Source organism: Macaca nemestrina, chromosome X (assembly GCF_043159975.1).
Source record: "Macaca nemestrina isolate mMacNem1 chromosome X, mMacNem.hap1, whole genome shotgun sequence".
Classification (NCBI taxonomy): Eukaryota; Metazoa; Chordata; class Mammalia; order Primates; family Cercopithecidae; genus Macaca; species Macaca nemestrina.
In genome coordinates this window covers 48,207,981-48,226,822 of record NC_092145.1, presented here as the reverse complement: position 1 = coordinate 48,226,822, position 18,842 = coordinate 48,207,981, and the positions used below count along the sequence as shown (strand labels likewise).

General features: G+C 36.7%; 1 protein-coding gene and 1 pseudogene across 8 annotated transcripts in view; one reads left to right on the top strand and one right to left on the bottom strand.

Annotated features, from left to right (window-relative positions):
- Positions 1-617: 617 nt before the first annotated feature.
- The window catches only part of LOC105490443 (nucleoporin 62 C-terminal like), a 136,038-nt gene continuing 117,813 nt past the window's right edge, over positions 618-18,842 (bottom strand). For 4 of the 8 annotated variants that reach the window (XM_071088460.1, XM_071088458.1, XM_011756058.3 and 1 more), the window contains one exon: positions 795-3,208. In XM_071088460.1, coding sequence (XP_070944561.1) covers positions 3,114-3,208 — 95 coding nt within the window. In that variant the 3' untranslated portion in view covers positions 795-3,113. Of the gene's footprint in view, positions 3,209-11,820; positions 11,896-18,842 lie in introns of those variants that run through there. The other 4 variants (XM_071088463.1, XM_071088462.1, XM_071088459.1 and 1 more) reach the window with 4 other exon arrangements.
- LOC139360869 (general transcription factor 3C polypeptide 6-like) lies at positions 3,389-12,511 on the top strand (annotated as a pseudogene).

The following is an 18,842-nucleotide window of genomic DNA, read 5'->3' as shown; positions in this document are numbered from 1 at the left end:
TGTGTATAACTGTAACCAGTGCAAGTGATAGGTACAAAAAGATATTCAGAAAATTATACTAAAAAGAAAACCAGGCCATTTCTAATTCTGCCAAACATGTTAACTGTGTAATAATAGCTATTCTGTTTCCCCCAACATCCTTCTCCCCAGCTTAGAAGGACATCAGACAGTGCATACAAAGCCTTAGAGATCTCTAGATGTTATACATGGGCACAGAGATCTTACCTAATTTCACAATTTTACCCCTAGAAGAATTTATGACAAACCGAAAAATATGCCTCATTTGTCTTTCTGACAATTTAACAAGGTTAGTTTAATTAATCCAGAAGCTCATTCTTAACAGAGACACATTTTTTGGGTTTGTCCTTTTTAGGTGCTTTGTTTGTGGCATGCTTCTGAAGACTACATTATGAAGCAGTTATGATTCCAAGATATGGAAGATGTTAAAACCAAAAATCTTCTCTTGAATCTACTCACCATCTAATATCAAGAGTAAACTAGGCCGGGCGCGGTAGCTCAGGCCTGTAATCCCAGCACTTTGGGAGGCCGAGGCAGGCGGATCACGAGGTCAGGAGATAGAGACCATCCTAGCTAACATGGTGAAACCCCGTCTCTACTAAAAATACAAAAAATTAGCCGGGCGTGGTGGGCGGGCATCTGTAGTCCCAGTTACTCGGGAGGCTGAGGAAGGAGAGTGGCGTGAACCCGGAAGGCGGAGCTTGCAGTGAGCGGAGATCATGCCACTGCACTCCAGCCTGGGCAACATAGCAAGACTCCGTCTCAAAAAAAAAAAAAAAAAGAGTAAACAACTGTGCAAGTCTTTCAAATTTCCCAAACGAAACAGCATAAATGCTGTTATAGAAACAAATATAGCATCTTTTCAAAGGATTAAAAAATGGGTATGTACTGGGATAGTGTCAACACTTTAAGAATTCTTCAGCTAATATGTCAGCTGGTTAACAATGGTTACAAGGGGCTGAAGACTCCAGTGCCTAACATAAATGGTGCTTTAACATCACTGGTAAAAATAGCTTATTTCTGTATTTCTGACCTTTTAATTAAGATTTGTTCAATGTGGCTGGGCACAGTGGCTCGCGCCTGTGATCCTGGCACTTTGGGAGGCCAAGGCGGGTGGGTCCTTTGAGCCCAGGAGTTCAAGACCAGCCTGGGTAACATGGCAAAACCCCGTATCTACAAAAAACTCAAAAATTAGCCAGGTGTGGTGGTGTGCACCTGTAGTCCCAACTACTTGGTAGGCTGAGGTAGGAGAATCGCTTCAGCCCAGCAGGCAGGGGTTGCAGTGAGCTGAGATCATGCCACTGCATTCTAGCTTAGGTGACAGAGCAAGACCCTGTCTCAAAAAACAAACAAAAAAAAATTTGTTCAACAGTGTCATTTCTTTACATGTTAGAAACGGTCAGAAAGAATCTTAGAGATGATTTAGTCCCATATACAATTCCAGACAGTACATTGAGATCACCCTGTAAGTCTTAATAGCATTACTAGATCAATCTAGAAGCCAGTTGCCATCCTCTGGCATCTTCTATGTACTGGGAAAAACACTAGAACTCCCACTGAAGATAATGTAACAATAAGATAGTATAAGCAGTATTGTAGTTTCCTTTTTCTTTATTTTACTTAGGAAATATAGAATAAGCACTCTACTCACAGTGAAAAGACATAAAGGAATCTCAAAACTTCAGAGAAATGAAAACCAGTTTCTTCTCACAAAACAGTTTGGGAAACCCTAATATGATGCAACTTTTTCATTTATGGACAAAGATAATGCCCAAGATGAAATTATTTGTCCAGTTAATTAGGCAGGAACAAGACTAGAGTCACTGTTTCCTGTGATACACTATATTCTCATTACTGAATGTAGAACTTGTACACAGGCTACTTTACAAGAGTTGAATCTCCAAAAGCAATGGGAAAAAATGTCTTTAGTATTACTATTATCTAGGGTATACGAGTAATAATACTGAACTGAAAAATTAGAGAGTACTAAAGATTATACTTAAAAGTTGTGTTTATCTACAGAAATCATCCACAAGATTGTACGAGTTCTGTATTACTTTCACGTTCTATAATTCTGTGTGGTTACAAAAACTTACTGGATAAGAAGCTGCTGCTTGGAAAAGTTTGAGTAGAAAAAAAAGAGTCCATGTCAAATTTGGCATTTAGTCTGCTCATAAGACTGATCATGGCTAATATTCATTTCAAAAATATTTCTTCGTGTAATGTGTACCTGCCAGGATGGTCGCGTGCAATCAGTACAACAGCAAATTTAGCTCAGTAAATTCTAGGTGACTGAGCTCTATCCACTTAAAAATTTTAATAGTTAACTTCAGTATTACATGTTTTTTTTTTTTCAGGACATTACCTTTATTTATGACTTAGGTGAAACATGAAACACAGGAGAACAGACTGTTCCAAACCTAAGAAGAAGGCTTATTAAAAAAAAAAAAAAAAAAAGCAAACAAATACACAGAAATCACCAACTATAAATCATATGCTAAAACCAAATAAAATGCCGTATAGCCATACATTAAAAATAACCGAATTCCTTGAAACTTACCTTTCCTTAACCTTTTAATAATAATCTACCCTAACTTGTCCTCCCTGCTCTGAATCTCTATAACACACTTTCTATAACTCATACTGTACTTCTTTATATTATCTATATTGTTTTTATACAGACAAGCATTAATTATATCTCAAACTAGAGAGGAGGTTCCTTTAAGAAGAAGAGACTTTACAGTATCTAGCACTATATATGTTGGCATGTACTTTTGGCAAACATCACCCTATGATTCAACTGGAGTGAGAAGGATGATGTGTACTGATGCCAGGGAGAGTAAGACATAAATTACACATACAGGGTCAACATCTAAGAGGTTGCTGTCTGGACAAAGGGGTTAGTATAATTTTGATTTTCTAATACTAAAAACAAAACTAAGGTATAATTCTCAACAGTACAATATTTAAATGAAAAAAAAAGGATGCACAATTCATTTACGATCAAGATGAAATATTAAGTATAAATACTACTCTATTTAACATCAGAATTTGTAGGTAATAATCCAGAAACGACATGCTGAAGATACGGTCATTCAATGAAAAGCAGTGTTGACATCGCGTGCATGCTCCTTGTGAAGACGATCCTCAAAAACCTGTGTTACCTCTTCTACCGTCCTTCGCAGCATGTCTATAGGAGAAAAAGTCACACAATCATTAATCTAAGGCCAAAATATCCCATGAACATAATTTACGTATTTCTTTCAACATATGAATAACAAAACTTTACATAGCAATTTCAATAGCTTTAAGTTTTAGAAAACACATAAGAAAAAAACACTCATCTATCTGTTTGGAAACTCTGAAAACAATGGACAAGACTTTTGTTTGTTTGTTTTGTTTTGTTTTTTTCTGCTCTCCCTAGCTTTCAGGCAAACAACTGTGTAGTTGACATTTATGTTTTGTTAGAATGCGGTGTTAACTGCTTTTTGACTTACTACACCCTAAAAGTGACATACAGGGTAGTCATTAAATTGGGAGTATAGGTTTTGGTGGGTCTTAGCTACCTATAAGCAAATGAGTGCACTGAGTATATTTACATTTCTGTTCTTTTCTAATAATGATTTATTTAACTTGGTGGTTCTTAAATTTTCTCAGGGGCCGAGTACCACAAAATACCATTAATTTTACCATATGAAACAGTAAATTTCTGCTAGTAAAACTAAGCTGTTGAAATAAGCATGATACTCTGAGTTTTTCTATTAACATGCACAAATAAACTTGGTCATTTGTTTAGTGTCCATTAATGGTTACTAGTGAATAAGCCATAACTGGTGCCCAAGAAGAAAAAGAATTTACAAAAGATACACTAAAAACTTTAAACAATATACAGTTGACTCTTGGACAACATAGGTTTAAACTGTGCAAATCCACTATACATGAATTTTCTTCCACTTCTGCCACACTTGAGACAAGACCACCCTCTCCTCTTCCTCCTCACCCTGTTCAACATGAAGATGACGAGGATGAAGAACTTTATGATGATCCAATTCCACTTAAAAACTGGTAAATTTTTTTTTCTTCCTTTCTTCCTTATGATTTTCTTGACAACATTTTCTTTTTATCTAGCTTACTTTATCATGAGAATACAGTATATAATAATACATATAACATGCAAAATACGTGTTAATCGACTATGTTAGTGGTAAGGCTTCCATCAACAGTAGGCTATTTGTAGTTAAGTTCTGGGGATTCAAAAGTTATATTTGTTTTTTTACTGTGTGGGGATTAGTACCCCTAAACCCTCCATTGTTCAAGGGCCAGCTGTAATATACTTAAATTTTCTTCACCTAATTAGAAAAACCCTAATGTTACCCAGTTTTTAAAGTATAATACCTCATTTTATCTTATAAAGACATTCTGCAAGATCATGCTTTAAGGACAGTGATTTCAATGCTGGCTGTCTATAAAAGGCCAGAAAAACAGTATGTTGAGCCTGGCAAAATATATCTCCTTTTTGTTGTAATAACTAACTGCGGGGTGCAATTTTTTCCCCTAAATAACGTTTTTAATATGATGGAAGCACAGATGAGCACTACAACAAACCATTAACTTGAGATCAGAAGTGTCAACATAAGCACATTCTAGTAATTTGCTGATTGATACATATTAAATGCAAAGGGGTACATTTATAACGATTTTAAAAAATCAATAAACTATCAAGAAATACAAGTCAGCAATATTAAGAGAGCCTTAATATTAGCATTTTGTCATGTCTTCTCATTGAATTCCTAGGACTATTTCTGTATTAACATACTTTAATTTTTTAAGACTTTCATTCTTTAAGGGCAAAATCTGCACCTAGATACTTACTGCCCAGAATTTTGTTCCCATGGCAAGCATCAGTGATTGACTGGTTCCTGCTAGCATATTAAATATGGCATACACATATGGACATTATTAAAAAATAATTGTACTAAACAATATGAAAATAAAGCAATTTCATTCACAATAGCATCGAAAAGAATTATAATACTTAGGAATAAACTTAACAAATGAAGTATAAGACCTGTACATTGACAAAAAAAATTGCTAAGAAAAACTAAAGAATATCTAAATAAGTGGAGATACATTCCATGTTCATGGATTGAAAGACTTGCTATTGTTAAGATGGCAATTCTCCACAAACTGATCTACAGATTCAATGTAATCCCTATGAAAATTCTAGCAGGTTCTTTTTATAGAAATAGACAAGCTTATTTTAAATGTATATGGAGAGGCAAAGGATCCAGAAAAAAACAATCTTGAAAAATAAGAACAAACTGTAGGACTTAACACTATCTGATTTTATTTTATTTTATTTATTTTTTTTTGATAAAAGGGAGCTTTTGTTTTTATTTTAAAAATAAAAACAAAATAACACTATCTGATTTTAAAACTTAATCAAGTAACCAAGACAGCATGATATGGGCATATAATAGCCATAGAGATCAATGAAACAGAAACAAAGTCCAAAAATAAAACCTTAAAAGGTACCAAGGCAATTCAATGATAGAAATCATAATCTTTTTCAACAAATGGCTCTGGGACAACTGGATATCTACATCCAAATGAAATCAAACCCCCACCTTTAACTATATACAAAAATCAACTCAAGATGGATTATCAATCTAAATGTAAGCACTAAAACTATATTTTAATAACAAGAGGCTGGGTGCCGTGCTTCACACCTGTAATCCCAGCACTTTGGTGGGCCGAGGCAAGAAGATCACCTGAGGTCAGGAGTTCGAGACCAGCCTGGCCAACATTGTGAAACCCTGTATCTACTAAAAATACAAAAATTAGCCAGGTGTTGTGGTAGGTGCCTGTAATCCCAGATACTCAAGAGGCTGAGGCAGGAGAATCATTTGAACCCAGGAGGTGGAGGTTGCAGTGAGCCGAGATTGTGCCATTGCACTCCAGTCTGGGTGACAAGAGAGAAACTCCATCTCAAAAAAAAAAAGAAATGGTCCTGGGAAAACTGGCTAGCCATAAGTAGAAAGCTGAAACTGGATCCTTTCCTTACTCCTTACACGAAAATTAATTCAAGATGGATTAGAGACTTAAATATTAGACCTAATACCATAAAAACCCTAGAAGAAAACCTAGGTAATACCATTCAGGACATGGGCATGGGCAAGGACTTCATTTCTAAAACACCAAAAGCAACGGCAACAAAAGCCAAAATTGACAAATGGGATCTAATTAAACTAAAGAGCTTCTGCACAGCAAAAGAAACTACCATCAGAGTGAACAGGCAACCTACAGAATGGGAGAACATTTTTGCAATCTACTCATCTCACAAAGGGCTAATATCCAGAACCTATAAAGAACTCAATCAAATTTACAAGAAAAAAACAACCCCATCAAAAAGTGGGCAAAGGATATGAACAGACACTTCTCAAAAGAAGACATTCATACAGCCAACAGACACATGAAAAAACACTCATCATCACTCGCCATCAGAGAAATGCAAATCAAAACCACAATGAGATACCATCTCACACCAGTTAGAATGGCAATCATTAAAAAATCAGGAAACAACAGGTGCTGGAGAGGATGTGGAGAAATAGGAACACTTTTACACTGTTGGTGGAACTGTAAACTAGTTCAACCATTGTGGAAAACAGTGTGGCGATTCCTCAAGGATCTAGAACTAGAAATGCCATTTGACCCAGCCATCCCATTACTGGGTATATACCCAAAGGATTATAAGTCATGCTGCTATAAACACACATGCACACGTATGTTTATTGCGGCACTATTCACAATAGCAAAGACTTGGAATCAACCCAAATGTCCATCAGTGACAGACTGGATTAAGAAAATGTGGCACATATACACCATGGAATACTATGCAGCCATTAAAAAGGATGAGTTCATGTCCTTTGTAGGGACATGGATGCAGCTGGAAACCATCATTCTCAACAAACTATTGCAAGAACAGAAAACCAAATACCGCATGTTCTCACTCATAGGTGGGAACTGAACAATGAGATCACTTGGACACAGGAAGGGGAACATCACACACCGGGTCCTATTGTGGGGGGGCAGGGGGAAGGGATAGCATTAGGAGATATACCTAATGTAAATGAAGAGTTAATGGGTGCAGCACACCAACATGGCACATGTATACATATGTAACAAACCTGCACGTTGTGCACATGTACCCTAGAACTTAAAGTATAATTAAAAAAAAAAAAAAAAGAAATGTTCATCAACTGATGAATGGATAAACAGAATATGGTATGACTGTACAATGAAATGATACACAGCAATAAAAAGGAATTAAATACTGATATATGTTACAACATAGATGAACCTTGAAAATATGTTAAATGAAAGAAACCAGACACAAAAGGCCACATATAATATGATTCAATCTATGTAAACTCTCCAGAAAAGGTAAATCTATAAAGACAGAAAGTAGATTAGTGGTTGCATGGGGTTTGGGATAGAAATGGGGAATAACTGCAAATGGCCAAGAGAAAATTTTGGCGGTAACAAATGTGTTCTAATACTGGATTGTTTGATGTCTGTACAACTCTATAGGCCTAACTAAATGGCTATTGGTTAAGGTGGTATATTTGTGTATTTAAAAATATTTTAAAACAAGTATTTGTTATTCTCAAAAGATTTTGGTGAAGCGGCTTCTAGCCAGTGTCATTCTGTTTTGGAGACAGATGTTTTCTTCAACTTAGCCTTTTGCAAATACTTTAGGTGAAGATTCAAAAAAGATTATGAAAAGAGATTTAGTCATTAAACCCAGACACAGATTTCTAGAAACTGTAATTAATGCTTTAAAAAAATTTTAAGTTATACATATAAAAATTATTAGATGAGATTAAATTCATTGTCAAAGAATACAATGTACTTTCATAAGCAATGCTATATAGTATATCTCTCATTTCTCCTAGAAAAAAATTGAGGCAGTGAGAGAAAAAAATATCCTGACAGGAAAATAGTTAAAGACACAAATAGGCACCTTATAAAATGACACACAAATTATTTATAAACATTTTAGAAATACTCAACCTCAATAGTAACCAGAGGAATGCAAATTCAACCAGGAATATATTATTTTAACCTATAAATCTTGGCAAAGAATGATCATCATGGTGGTGGTGGTGGTGGTGGTGGTAGTGATTACAGGAGTGGTACTGGAAAGAGTGCAGAAAAATGGGTCCCCCCTAATGAATTTCTGGTGAAAATATAAATTAGTACAACCTACCTGGAAGGATATATACCAAAAGCTTTTAAAACAGACATTACTACTGATTTACCATTTTAACTTCTAAGAATTTTATTTATGTCCAGTAATCATGGACGTACACCTTAAAATTTACCTCCAGCTAGGTTTTTACTGCAGCATGATTTAAAACAGCAAAAAGTTTGAAACATTAACTAATACCTAACAATGGGCTATTAACTAAACAAACTACAGTATATCCATATAATGCAATATTTAGCAGCCATTAACATGTAGAATGTTTAATAACATGGAAAGATGGTCATGTACACATGTCTGTAGCTTTGTATCTCTTTCTCCACCAAAAGCTAAATACAGTATGCTGTGTAAATATCAGGCGACAAATAAATTGAAACCATATATTGGACCCCAAGCTCATGCCGGGCATTGCTAAATTCTGAAGATACAAAAATAATTAAGATATTATCTCTATCAAGAAGCTCAAATTCCAGTAAACAGACATGTAAATAAATAACTAAAATGTTATATGATAAATGCTAATACTACATTAGGTAGAACACAGCATGGATACAAAGAAGGGGATAAACAACTATTAGAATGATGAGCCAAGGAAGTCAAGGAAGGCTTCATAAACCATCTTGACATGGAAGCAGCTACCAGGCAGACGATGATGGGGTAGAGTACTCCAGGCAAAAGAAACTGAACATCCGAAAATACAGAAGAGGAAATAACATCAGGCGTTTAGAAAACCATAAATACTTCTTCGAGATGAGGCTAGAGAACCAGGTAGGGGTTAGATTATGCAGGGTACTTTGTATATTATGCAAAGAATCGAATTTATCATTGGGCAATGGGAACTAGTGAAGGGTTTTAATAAAGAGATGACTAGAATAGAGTGTGACGTTATCAAGATCATCTTGACAGTATTGTGAAAGTGAATTAGAATGGGGGGGGAGGAGACCACTAAGGTCACCGGTTAGAGATCAAGCAAATGCATTTACCACTGCTCCATTTCAAAACATTTGTAAAATAGCAGTTAAGATATTTTTAAAAGAAGAAGAAAGAGACAAAAGCATAATAGCATGAGGACAAAAACAAGAAAAGGAGACAACACAAAAAACTATGAAATTTGCAACTGGATTTGTACAAGAGAACCCTAGAAAGAATATGGAATTAGTAGAGCTAGGTAATTCAAAGTGGTGTTGAAAGTGGAGCTAAAAACAGAACTGTGAAAAATATAAGAAACAGACCCCTCCTCTCTTCCACATCCTACATCTGGGCAATTCTCCCTACCCAACTCCTGGAGATAATTTTCCTTTGGAGAGGGTAAACCAAATAAGCTGTGGATCAGGGACACCAGGCAGAGCAGAGGGCAAGTATTCTGTACCAAAACAGGAATTAAGTCAAAGTTATACAAGGGATAAAGTGAAAGCCTACAAACTGAACAGAGCCTGCAGTCTCTTCTCCAACAGTTCTCAGAACACTGGCTTAACACCAGGCTTATCTCTAGCCAGGAGCTGGAAGTTTCTTCCCCAGAGAATTTGACCAGCTAAAGAGATAAATCCTGAAGATAACAGTTAGAGGTCCCCCAATGAAAAGGTCTAGACAAATTATCCTATAATAGTGAGTTAACAAGCCCCACCTACAAAACTTTTCAGTGTATCATTCTTGAATATAAATGGACAACCAAGAATCACCAGATATTTGAGGAAAGCCTCTAACACGAGAAAGACTGAAACAAAACAGAAATATAAAGAAAGCTAAAAGGTATACTCCAGAAAGAATAAAATATACATTTTAAAAATCATTAATATCCTCAAAGAGATAATACTGAACTCATGAAATAAGAACAGGATGCTATTTACAAAGTACATATACATAATCATAAAACAACACAACAAGCTCTTGCAAAATTAAACTTATAGCAGAAATCAAAGATCTGTAGAAAGACAAAAACTTGAGTACATACCCCAGAAAATTTAACAAAAATATAACGAGAAAATAGGAGAGAAATTAAATTTAGATCAGTCCACGGCATCAAACATTAGAAAAAGAGTATTTCCAGAAAGAATGAGCTAAAACTTAATTCAAGAAAATAGACCCAAACTGAAAGAAATGAATTCCTTGAATCAGCAATAATGGGCTCAGTGGATGAAACAGATCCACACCAAAACACAACATCTGATACTTCAGTATTTTGAGGAAGACCCTAAAACCTTCCACTGAAAAACACAATGGAAAGTTCACATGAGGTTCAGGAATCAAAACGGCCTTCAAAGTTAGAAAACAACAGAACAACTTCTTCAAAAGTTCCAGGGAAAATTATTTCCAAGCTAAAATTCAATACCCAATATTATCTATTAGATGTGAGGGTAGAATAAATACCTTTTCAGACAGGCAAGGTCTCAAAAAGTTTACTTCCTATGCACTCTTTCTGGAAACTGCTAGAATATGTGCTATATCAGAAACAAGGGAATAAACCAAGTAACAGAAGTGTAAGTAAGAGCTATGAAACCGGAGAACCAACAAAGAATAGAGGCAATACAAGAATGCTATAGAAGGGAGACCATAGCCGAGCAGCAGACCAAGAAAGCAACAATTACGGATTGTAATATAGAGATTACAGGACTCTAGCAGAGATGAATCAAAGATGCAACTGATAGATTTAAAGTAAAAGCAGGGACTTAAAGAACAAATTATTGAAAGTATATAGAACACTAAGCAAATAAAGAAATAAGATTCAAAGGAAAATAAAACTTGTAAAAGGAAGAAGACATAATATAGTATGCTACATGGCCAGGCTGCAAATAACATTTATGCAATCATAATTCAACTATTAAATATTGCTCTACGTGAAATTTATAATATATACATATTAGGATGAGGAAAATGTGTGTGTGTATATACATATGTATATATGATATAAAAGAGTTAAATCCTCCCCTCCACCCATTTTGGAAAGTCAGTAAGAAGGCCTAATATGGAAAAACTAAAAAGTAACACTACATGATGTTTTAAAATATACAAATAAATAGTTGCAAAATTTAGCTAAAATAATTGAAAGTGATTGCCCTAGGGAGTAAGAAAATAAGGTATGGACAAGGAGCTGATGTTTTTCATAAACCTGAAAAAAATTATATTTTCAAGGTGGGGGACAAAGAAAGCCTGAAATAGGGATGTGGTAGTGGGAAACTAGTGAAGACAAAGGATTCAAGAGCCATTTAAGCATTATAATCATCATCACTTACTGAATAAATAGAAATAGCCTGCTTTAGATTCCTGAGTAAATAGCAGTAGTCTTTTGCTGAGAAAAAGAAAAGGAGTTACAGATCTGGGAGAGCCCAGAGAATATGAAAATAATGAGTTTAGTTTTAGACAAGTTTAATTTGAGCCTTTGGGATATCTATGTGCAGATGTTTGTTAACATGGAGCTTTATAATGGACAGTAAAAGAACCATTAGTGAAATTGACAGTTGGAGATAACAACTAGGATTTTTAAATTGCTGATTATCAGAAATGCCTTAAAAGAGAATGCAGGGCCCGTACTCAAGATGGTGGCTCCGGGAGGGCGTGGCCAGTGACTAGGAGGCGAGGCAACGCGGACCAAGGCGGCGGCCAACTAGCGGGGTCTGGAGGACAGAGAAAAGGAGGAAGACGAGGAGCAGTTAGTTCTAGTGGAATTATCAGGAATTATTGATTCAGACTTTCTCTCAAATGTGAAAATAAATGCAAGGTTTTGGGCACTGACACTGAGAGGCCCATTCTGCAAGTGGACAGCTGTGTCTTTGCTGGGGAGTATGAAGACACTCTTGGGACCTGTGTTATATTTGAAGAAAATGTTGAACATGCTGATACAGAAGGCAATAATAAAACAGTGCTAAAATATAAATGTCATACAATGAAGAAGCTCAGCATGACAAGAACTCTTCTGACAGAGAAGGAAGGAGAAGAAAACAGGTGAGGTGGAATGGCTGCAAATAAAGGATAGTGATTTCTCCTATAGACCCAACATGATTTGTAGCTTTCTACATGAAAATGAAGACAAAGAAGTGGTAGCTTCAGCCCCAGATAAATCTTTGGAATTGGAAGGGGAAGAGATTCAAATGAATGACAGTTCAAACCTGAGTTGTGAACAGGAGAAACCAATGCTCTTGGAAATAGAAGATTCTGGTCCTCTTATTGATATACCTTCTGAGACAGAAAGTTCTGTTTTTATGGAAACTCAAATGCTGCCTTAGAAATCATTCCTAGATGAAATGTTTCTCATAATAACTTGTCAATAACTTTTTAGAGTTCTTACATAAAAATAATTGCTGTGTAGCTTTCAGTCTTTTAATATTTTATTGCATTTTATTGGCTATACACACATATCCAGTCATAATACAACTTATTTCACCAGAATCATTTGGGACCAGGCATGAATTGGACTTTTAAAATATAGTTTGGGCCGGGTGCAGTGGCTCACACCAGTAATATCAGCACTTTGGGAGGCCGAGGTGGGAGGAACACTTGGGCCTAGGAGTTTGAGACCAGTTGGTAATGTGGAGAGGCCCCGTCTCTACAAAATTTTTTTTAGAATTAGCTGGACATAGTGTCATGTGCCTGTGGTACCAGCTACTGGGCAGCTGACCTGGGAGGATGGCCTGGGACTGGGAAGTCGAGGCTGCAGTGAGCTGCGTTTGCGCCTCTGTACTCTCACCTGGGTGACACAGTGAGACCCTGTCTCAAAAAATAAGTAAAATGAAATATTTGTAAATGACTTTAGGGACCCTTCTGAGTCCTTTAAATTTAAGGTTTTCTTAAGGTAAGTATATACATTTTCCTTTGAGGCTGTTACAAATTACTACGAACTCAGTGACTTAACACAAATGTATTGTCTTATAGTTTTGTAGGTGAAAAGTGTGACACGGGTCTTACCTGTCCTAAATTCAAGGTGCTGGCAGGAATGCATTCCTTTATGGAGGTTTTGGGGTGGGGGGCAAATCCATTTCCTTGTTTATTTAGTTGTTGGTAGAATTCAGTTCTTTGCAGTTGAAGGATCAAATTCTCCTTTCCTTGCTGTCTGTTAGCTGAGGGTCAGATCCCCTTTTCTTCAGAACCTGCAATAGTGGGTGAAGTCCCTCTCCCATTTTGAATCATTCCTGTTACTTCTTCCATCACCCCTCTCTCTGACCTACCCTGCTGTCTTCCATTTCCACTTTTAAATGTCTATTTCATTACTCTGGGCCCACTTGGATAATCTCCCTATTTTAAGGTCGATAACTTTTTTTTTTTTCCCTTTGGGACAGGGTCTCGCTCTGTCGCCCAGGCTGGAGTGCAGTGGCATGACCGCGGCTTACTGCAGCCTTGAACTTCCGGCCTCGGGCAGACCTCCCGCCTCAGCCTCCTGAGTGGGTGGGACTGCAGGCACGCATCACCATGCCTGGCTGTTTTTTTACATTTTTTTTTTAAGAGATGGGGTCTTATTATGTTGCCCAGGCTGGTCTTGAACTCCTGGGTTCTGGTGATCCTCCTGTCTTGGACTCTCAACGTGCTGGGATTGCAGGCGTGAACCACTGCACCCTGCTGAAGGTGTATAACATTAATTCTGGCTGGGCACAGTAGCTCACGCCTGTGATCCCGGCACTTTCGGAGGCGAGGCGGGTGGATCACGAGGTCAGAAGTTTGAAACCAGCCTGGCCAACATGGTGAAACCCCGTTTCTACTAAAAACACAAAAATTAGCCAGGTGTAGTGGCACACACCTGTGGTGCCGGCTGCTCAGGGGGCTGGAGTGGGAGAATTGCTTGAGCCCAGGAGGCGGAGGTTGCAGTAAGACGAGATTGCGCCACTGCACTCCAGCCTTGGCTAGACTCCATCTCAAAGACAAAACAGAACAAAACAAAACAACATTAATTCCACCTGCAAAGTCTCTTTTGCTAGGTCATTTAACATACACAGGCATAATACTAGGGATTAGGGCATGGAAATCTTTGGGGCCTATTTTTAGTCTACTATAATAAGTATTTTATCTAGGAACAGAAAAAGAATTTTGAAGTGCTTAAGGATAAAGGAACAATTCCAAATATTCCAGATGTAATTTTGCTCCTTTCCCACTTGAGAAAGATTATTGAAATTCAGCTGTATTAGTCAATTTATTATGGCAGTAAACTAAATCTGTGCTAGTTTATATTTTTTAAGTAAATTATTCACACCCTTTGATACATTTTTACAGGTTGAGCTGTGTAAAATTGCCAATATTTGATTGTTTCCAACTACAAAAAACAGCAATTTCCTATAGTTTAACCTAGTACCAGTAAGTTAAAACATACCTCATGTTAATTACATCTCACAATTGATGGAGATAAAACTATTTTAACAGATTAGAGAGCTAATGTTCTAGGGCGAATAATTTTTTAAAAAATCAAGCTCTGGCTCTGTCGCCCAGGCTGTACTGCAGTGGTGCAGTCTGGGCTCACTGCAACCTCCGCCTCCTGGGCTTAAGCCATCCTCCCACCTCAGCCTCCCTAGTGGCTGGGACTACAGGCGTGTGCGACCATGCCCAGCTTATTTTTGTATTTTTTGTAGAGACGGGGTTTTGTCTTGTTGCCCAGGCTGGTGTCGGACTCGTGAGCTCAAGTGGTCCTCCTGCCTCAACAAGGTGCTGTAATTACAGGTGTGAGCCATCATGCCTGACCCAAATAATATTTTTCTTCCAAAAATTTAATTGGAAAATGACTTACCTTGATAAAAAGCATTTTCAAATCATAAGCAGATGATTACAAGCAATAATCTACATCCCAATGTCTATATGACTTTTTACTTTTTTTATTTTTTGATAGTCTGTCACTCTTGGTGCCCAGGCTGGAGTGTGGTGACACGATCTTGGCTCACCACAGCCTCCGCCTCCCAGGTTCAAGCGATTATCATGCCTCAGCCTCCCAAGTAGCTGGGATTACAGGCACGTGCCACCATGCCCAGCTAATATATATGAGGTTTTTTAGTCTCAGCTTTTAATAAAAAGCTTATTGTTCCCCCCATATGTATGTATAGGAGAGAATGCTAATTGCCTGACCCAATTATCTGTTCTCCCTTTTTTGCTTTGTATCAGAATCCCAGAATTTATTCAGGTTAGCAATGTGCCTAGCTTTCCTTGCAGATACATGTGGTCATATGACAAAGTTCTGACATTGACATGGAATAAGAAGTGCTGAGTGATGGAAAAAAAAAAGAAAAAAGAAAAAAACAAGTGCTTAGTGGTGCTTCTGGGAAGTTTCCTTAAACTTAAAGGCTTAAGAGGAAGCAGGTGGGCTCATCTTCTGTTCCTGCTGGAACATGGATGTGGTAGCTAGAGCTCTAGCAGGATTCTTGGACTTCAAAGTAACCTTGGAAATAGAAGCCATGAATAGCAGAGCAGCAATACAGGAGACTGGGTCCTGATACTGTGAGATTACCCTGGACTGCTATGAGTAAAGGGTTAATAAAACCTTTTCTTTCTCCCTGGTGAAATGACCTCAAGTTTGGCTTTCAGCACTGTTTCTCTGGAAACCTACTAGGCAAGGTAATAATGGAATGTCAGTTGTAATATTAGGCAATATTGTTTATGATTAAAAATGAGCCCTTAGCAGGGCACAGTGGCAAAAAATAAATAAATAAATAAGGAGAATGCAGTAGTCCTCCCTTAGGCATGGTTTCACTTTACGTGATTTCAGTTACCAGTGGTCAACTGTGGTCAGAAAATGTTAAATGAAAAATTCTAGAAATAAACTATGTATAAGTTTTAAGTTGTGCACCATTCTGAGTAGTCTGATGAAATCTTACACAGTTCAGCTCTGCTCCACCCGGGATGTGAATCATCCCTTTGTCTAACACACCCATGCTGTATATGCTACCCTCCAACCCATAAGTCACTTATTAAAAACCAAGGAGAGTTTGCAAATCAATAATCTAAGTTCTTACCTTAAGAAAATAGAAAAAGAGCAAAATTAACCCAAAGCAAGCAGAATGAAGAAAATAATAAAGAGTTGTTATCAATGAAATTGCAAACAGAAACATCACAGAAAAACATTGAGACAAAAAGCTGACTCTGAAAAAAAATCAATAAAATTAATAAACCTCTACAAGGCAGAAAAAAATAGAGAAAACACAAATCACCAAAACCAGGAAACAGGGTATATCACCACAGATCCTACTGCCATTAAAAGGGTAAAAAGGAAATCCTATCAACAGATTTATACTTGTAAAGTCAACCACTTAGCAGGAATGCACCAATTCCTAAAAAACTACAAACTATGAGAACTCAACCAAGATGAAACAGATAATCTGAATAGTCCTAGAAACATTAAAGAAATTCCATTTGTAATTCAAAAGCTCTCAAAAACAAAATATCCAGGCCCAGATAATTTTACTGGAAAATTCTACCAAGCACTTAAAGAAGAATTAATACCAATTCTTCACAAATCCTTCTAAAATATAAGGCCAGTATTATACTATTACCAAAACCTGGCAGAAACAGTAAAAGAAAACAAAACAAAAAATGCCCCAAACTACCAATCAATACATATCATGAACACTTGAAAATCTCTCATACATTTAAAAATCCTCAACAAAATACTAGCAAACCAAATCCTACAATGTGTAAAAGGAATTATAAACCCTGACCAAGTAGAGTTTATTCCACATATGTAAAGCTGACTCAAGATTGAAAATATATCAACGTAGGGTGGGCATGGTGGCTCACGCCTATAATCCCAGCACTTTGGGAGGCTGAAGCGGGTGGATCACCCGATGTCAGGAGTTCGAGACCAGCCTGACCAACATGGTGAAACTCTGTCTCTACTAAAAATACAAAATTAGCTGGGTGTGGTGGCACATGTCTGTAATCCTAGCTATTTGGGAGGCTGAGGCAGGAGAATCACTTGAACCTGGGAGGCGGAGGTTGCAGTGAGCCGAGATCGCGCCATTGCACTCCAGCCTGGGCAACAAGAGTGAAACTCTGTCTCAAAACAAAAAACTATGTGTATATATATATATATATATATATATATATATATATATATATATATCAACGTAATCCACTGTATCAAGAGTTAAAGAAGAAAAATCATGATTATGTCAGTTGCTACAGAAAAGGAATTTGATGAAATCCAGTACTTGTTCATGGTAAAACAAACAAACAAACAAACAAAAACTCCCAGAGGGGAATTACAACTTGATAAAGGGCATCTACAAAAAAAATCTACAAATAACATCATACTTAAGGTGAAAGACTGAAGACTTTCCACAAAGATCAGGAACAAGACAAGGATGTCTGCTCTTATCACTGCTACTCAACATAGTATACTGGAAGTTCTAGCCAGTGCAAAAAGACAAGAAAAAGAAATAAATGACATACAGATTGGAAACGAAAAAATAATACTCTATTTGCAGATGACATACCTGCCTATAAGGAAAATTCCAAGGAATCCGCACAAAAAAAACCCTCCTAGAACTAACAAGTGAGTTCAGCAATGTCAAAAGATATAAAATCAACACACAAAAGTTGTGTGTTGATTTTACACTAACAAAAACATGTGTAACATAATACCATTCATAATCAACTACAAAATAATAAAATACTAAGGTATAAATCTAACAAAACCAAAACATGTATGTGATGTGGGTGATGAAAATTACAAAATGCTCATGAAAGAAATCAAAGAACACCTAGATAAATTTTAGGACATATGTTCAACACAGTAAAGATGTTAATTCTCCCCAAATCGATCTGTAGGTTAAATGCAATTCCTATCAAATCCTGGGAAATTTTTATGGAAACGAAAACAATCTTGACAGAGAAGAATAAAGTGGGAAGAATCATTCTACCAGATACCAAGGTTTCTTACTGTATTGGCTATAGTAATGAAAGCAGTGGGGGAAAGACACATAGACCCATGGTATAGAGACCTCAGAAAAAGACCCACACAAATATGTCAAACAGGTTTGTTTTTTTTTTAAGGCGCAAAAGCAATTCAATTGAGGAAGGACACTTTTTTCAAAAATGGTACTGGAACAAGTGGATATTTGTAGGAAAATGAAGAAGAAGAAGACAAATCTTAATCTAAACCTCCTATCTTATACAAAAATTAAATCAAAATGGATCACAGCTTTAAATGTAAAATGATAAAACTTGTAGAAAAAAGATACAGGAAAAAATCTTGGGGATATGGGGCTAGGCAAAAAGTTCTTAGACTGGACACCAGAAACATAATCCATAAAATAAAACTGATCAAATTAATTGCATCAAAATTTAAAAACTTTGTTCTGTGAACAACTCTCCTAAGAAAATGGATAGGCTACAGACTACGAGAAAATATTTGCAAACCACATATGTGACAAAAGACTTGCATCCAGAACACATGAAGAATTCTCAAAACGCAACAGTAAAAAACAAACAATTTGATTAGAAAATGGACAGAGGACACAAACAGGCATTTCATTGAAAAGTTTATACTGATGGGAAATAAGTACAGGAAAAGGTTCAACATCATCATTCATCAGGAAAATGCAACTTAAAACTGCCATGATATCACTACACCTCCATTAAAAGAGCTAAAATG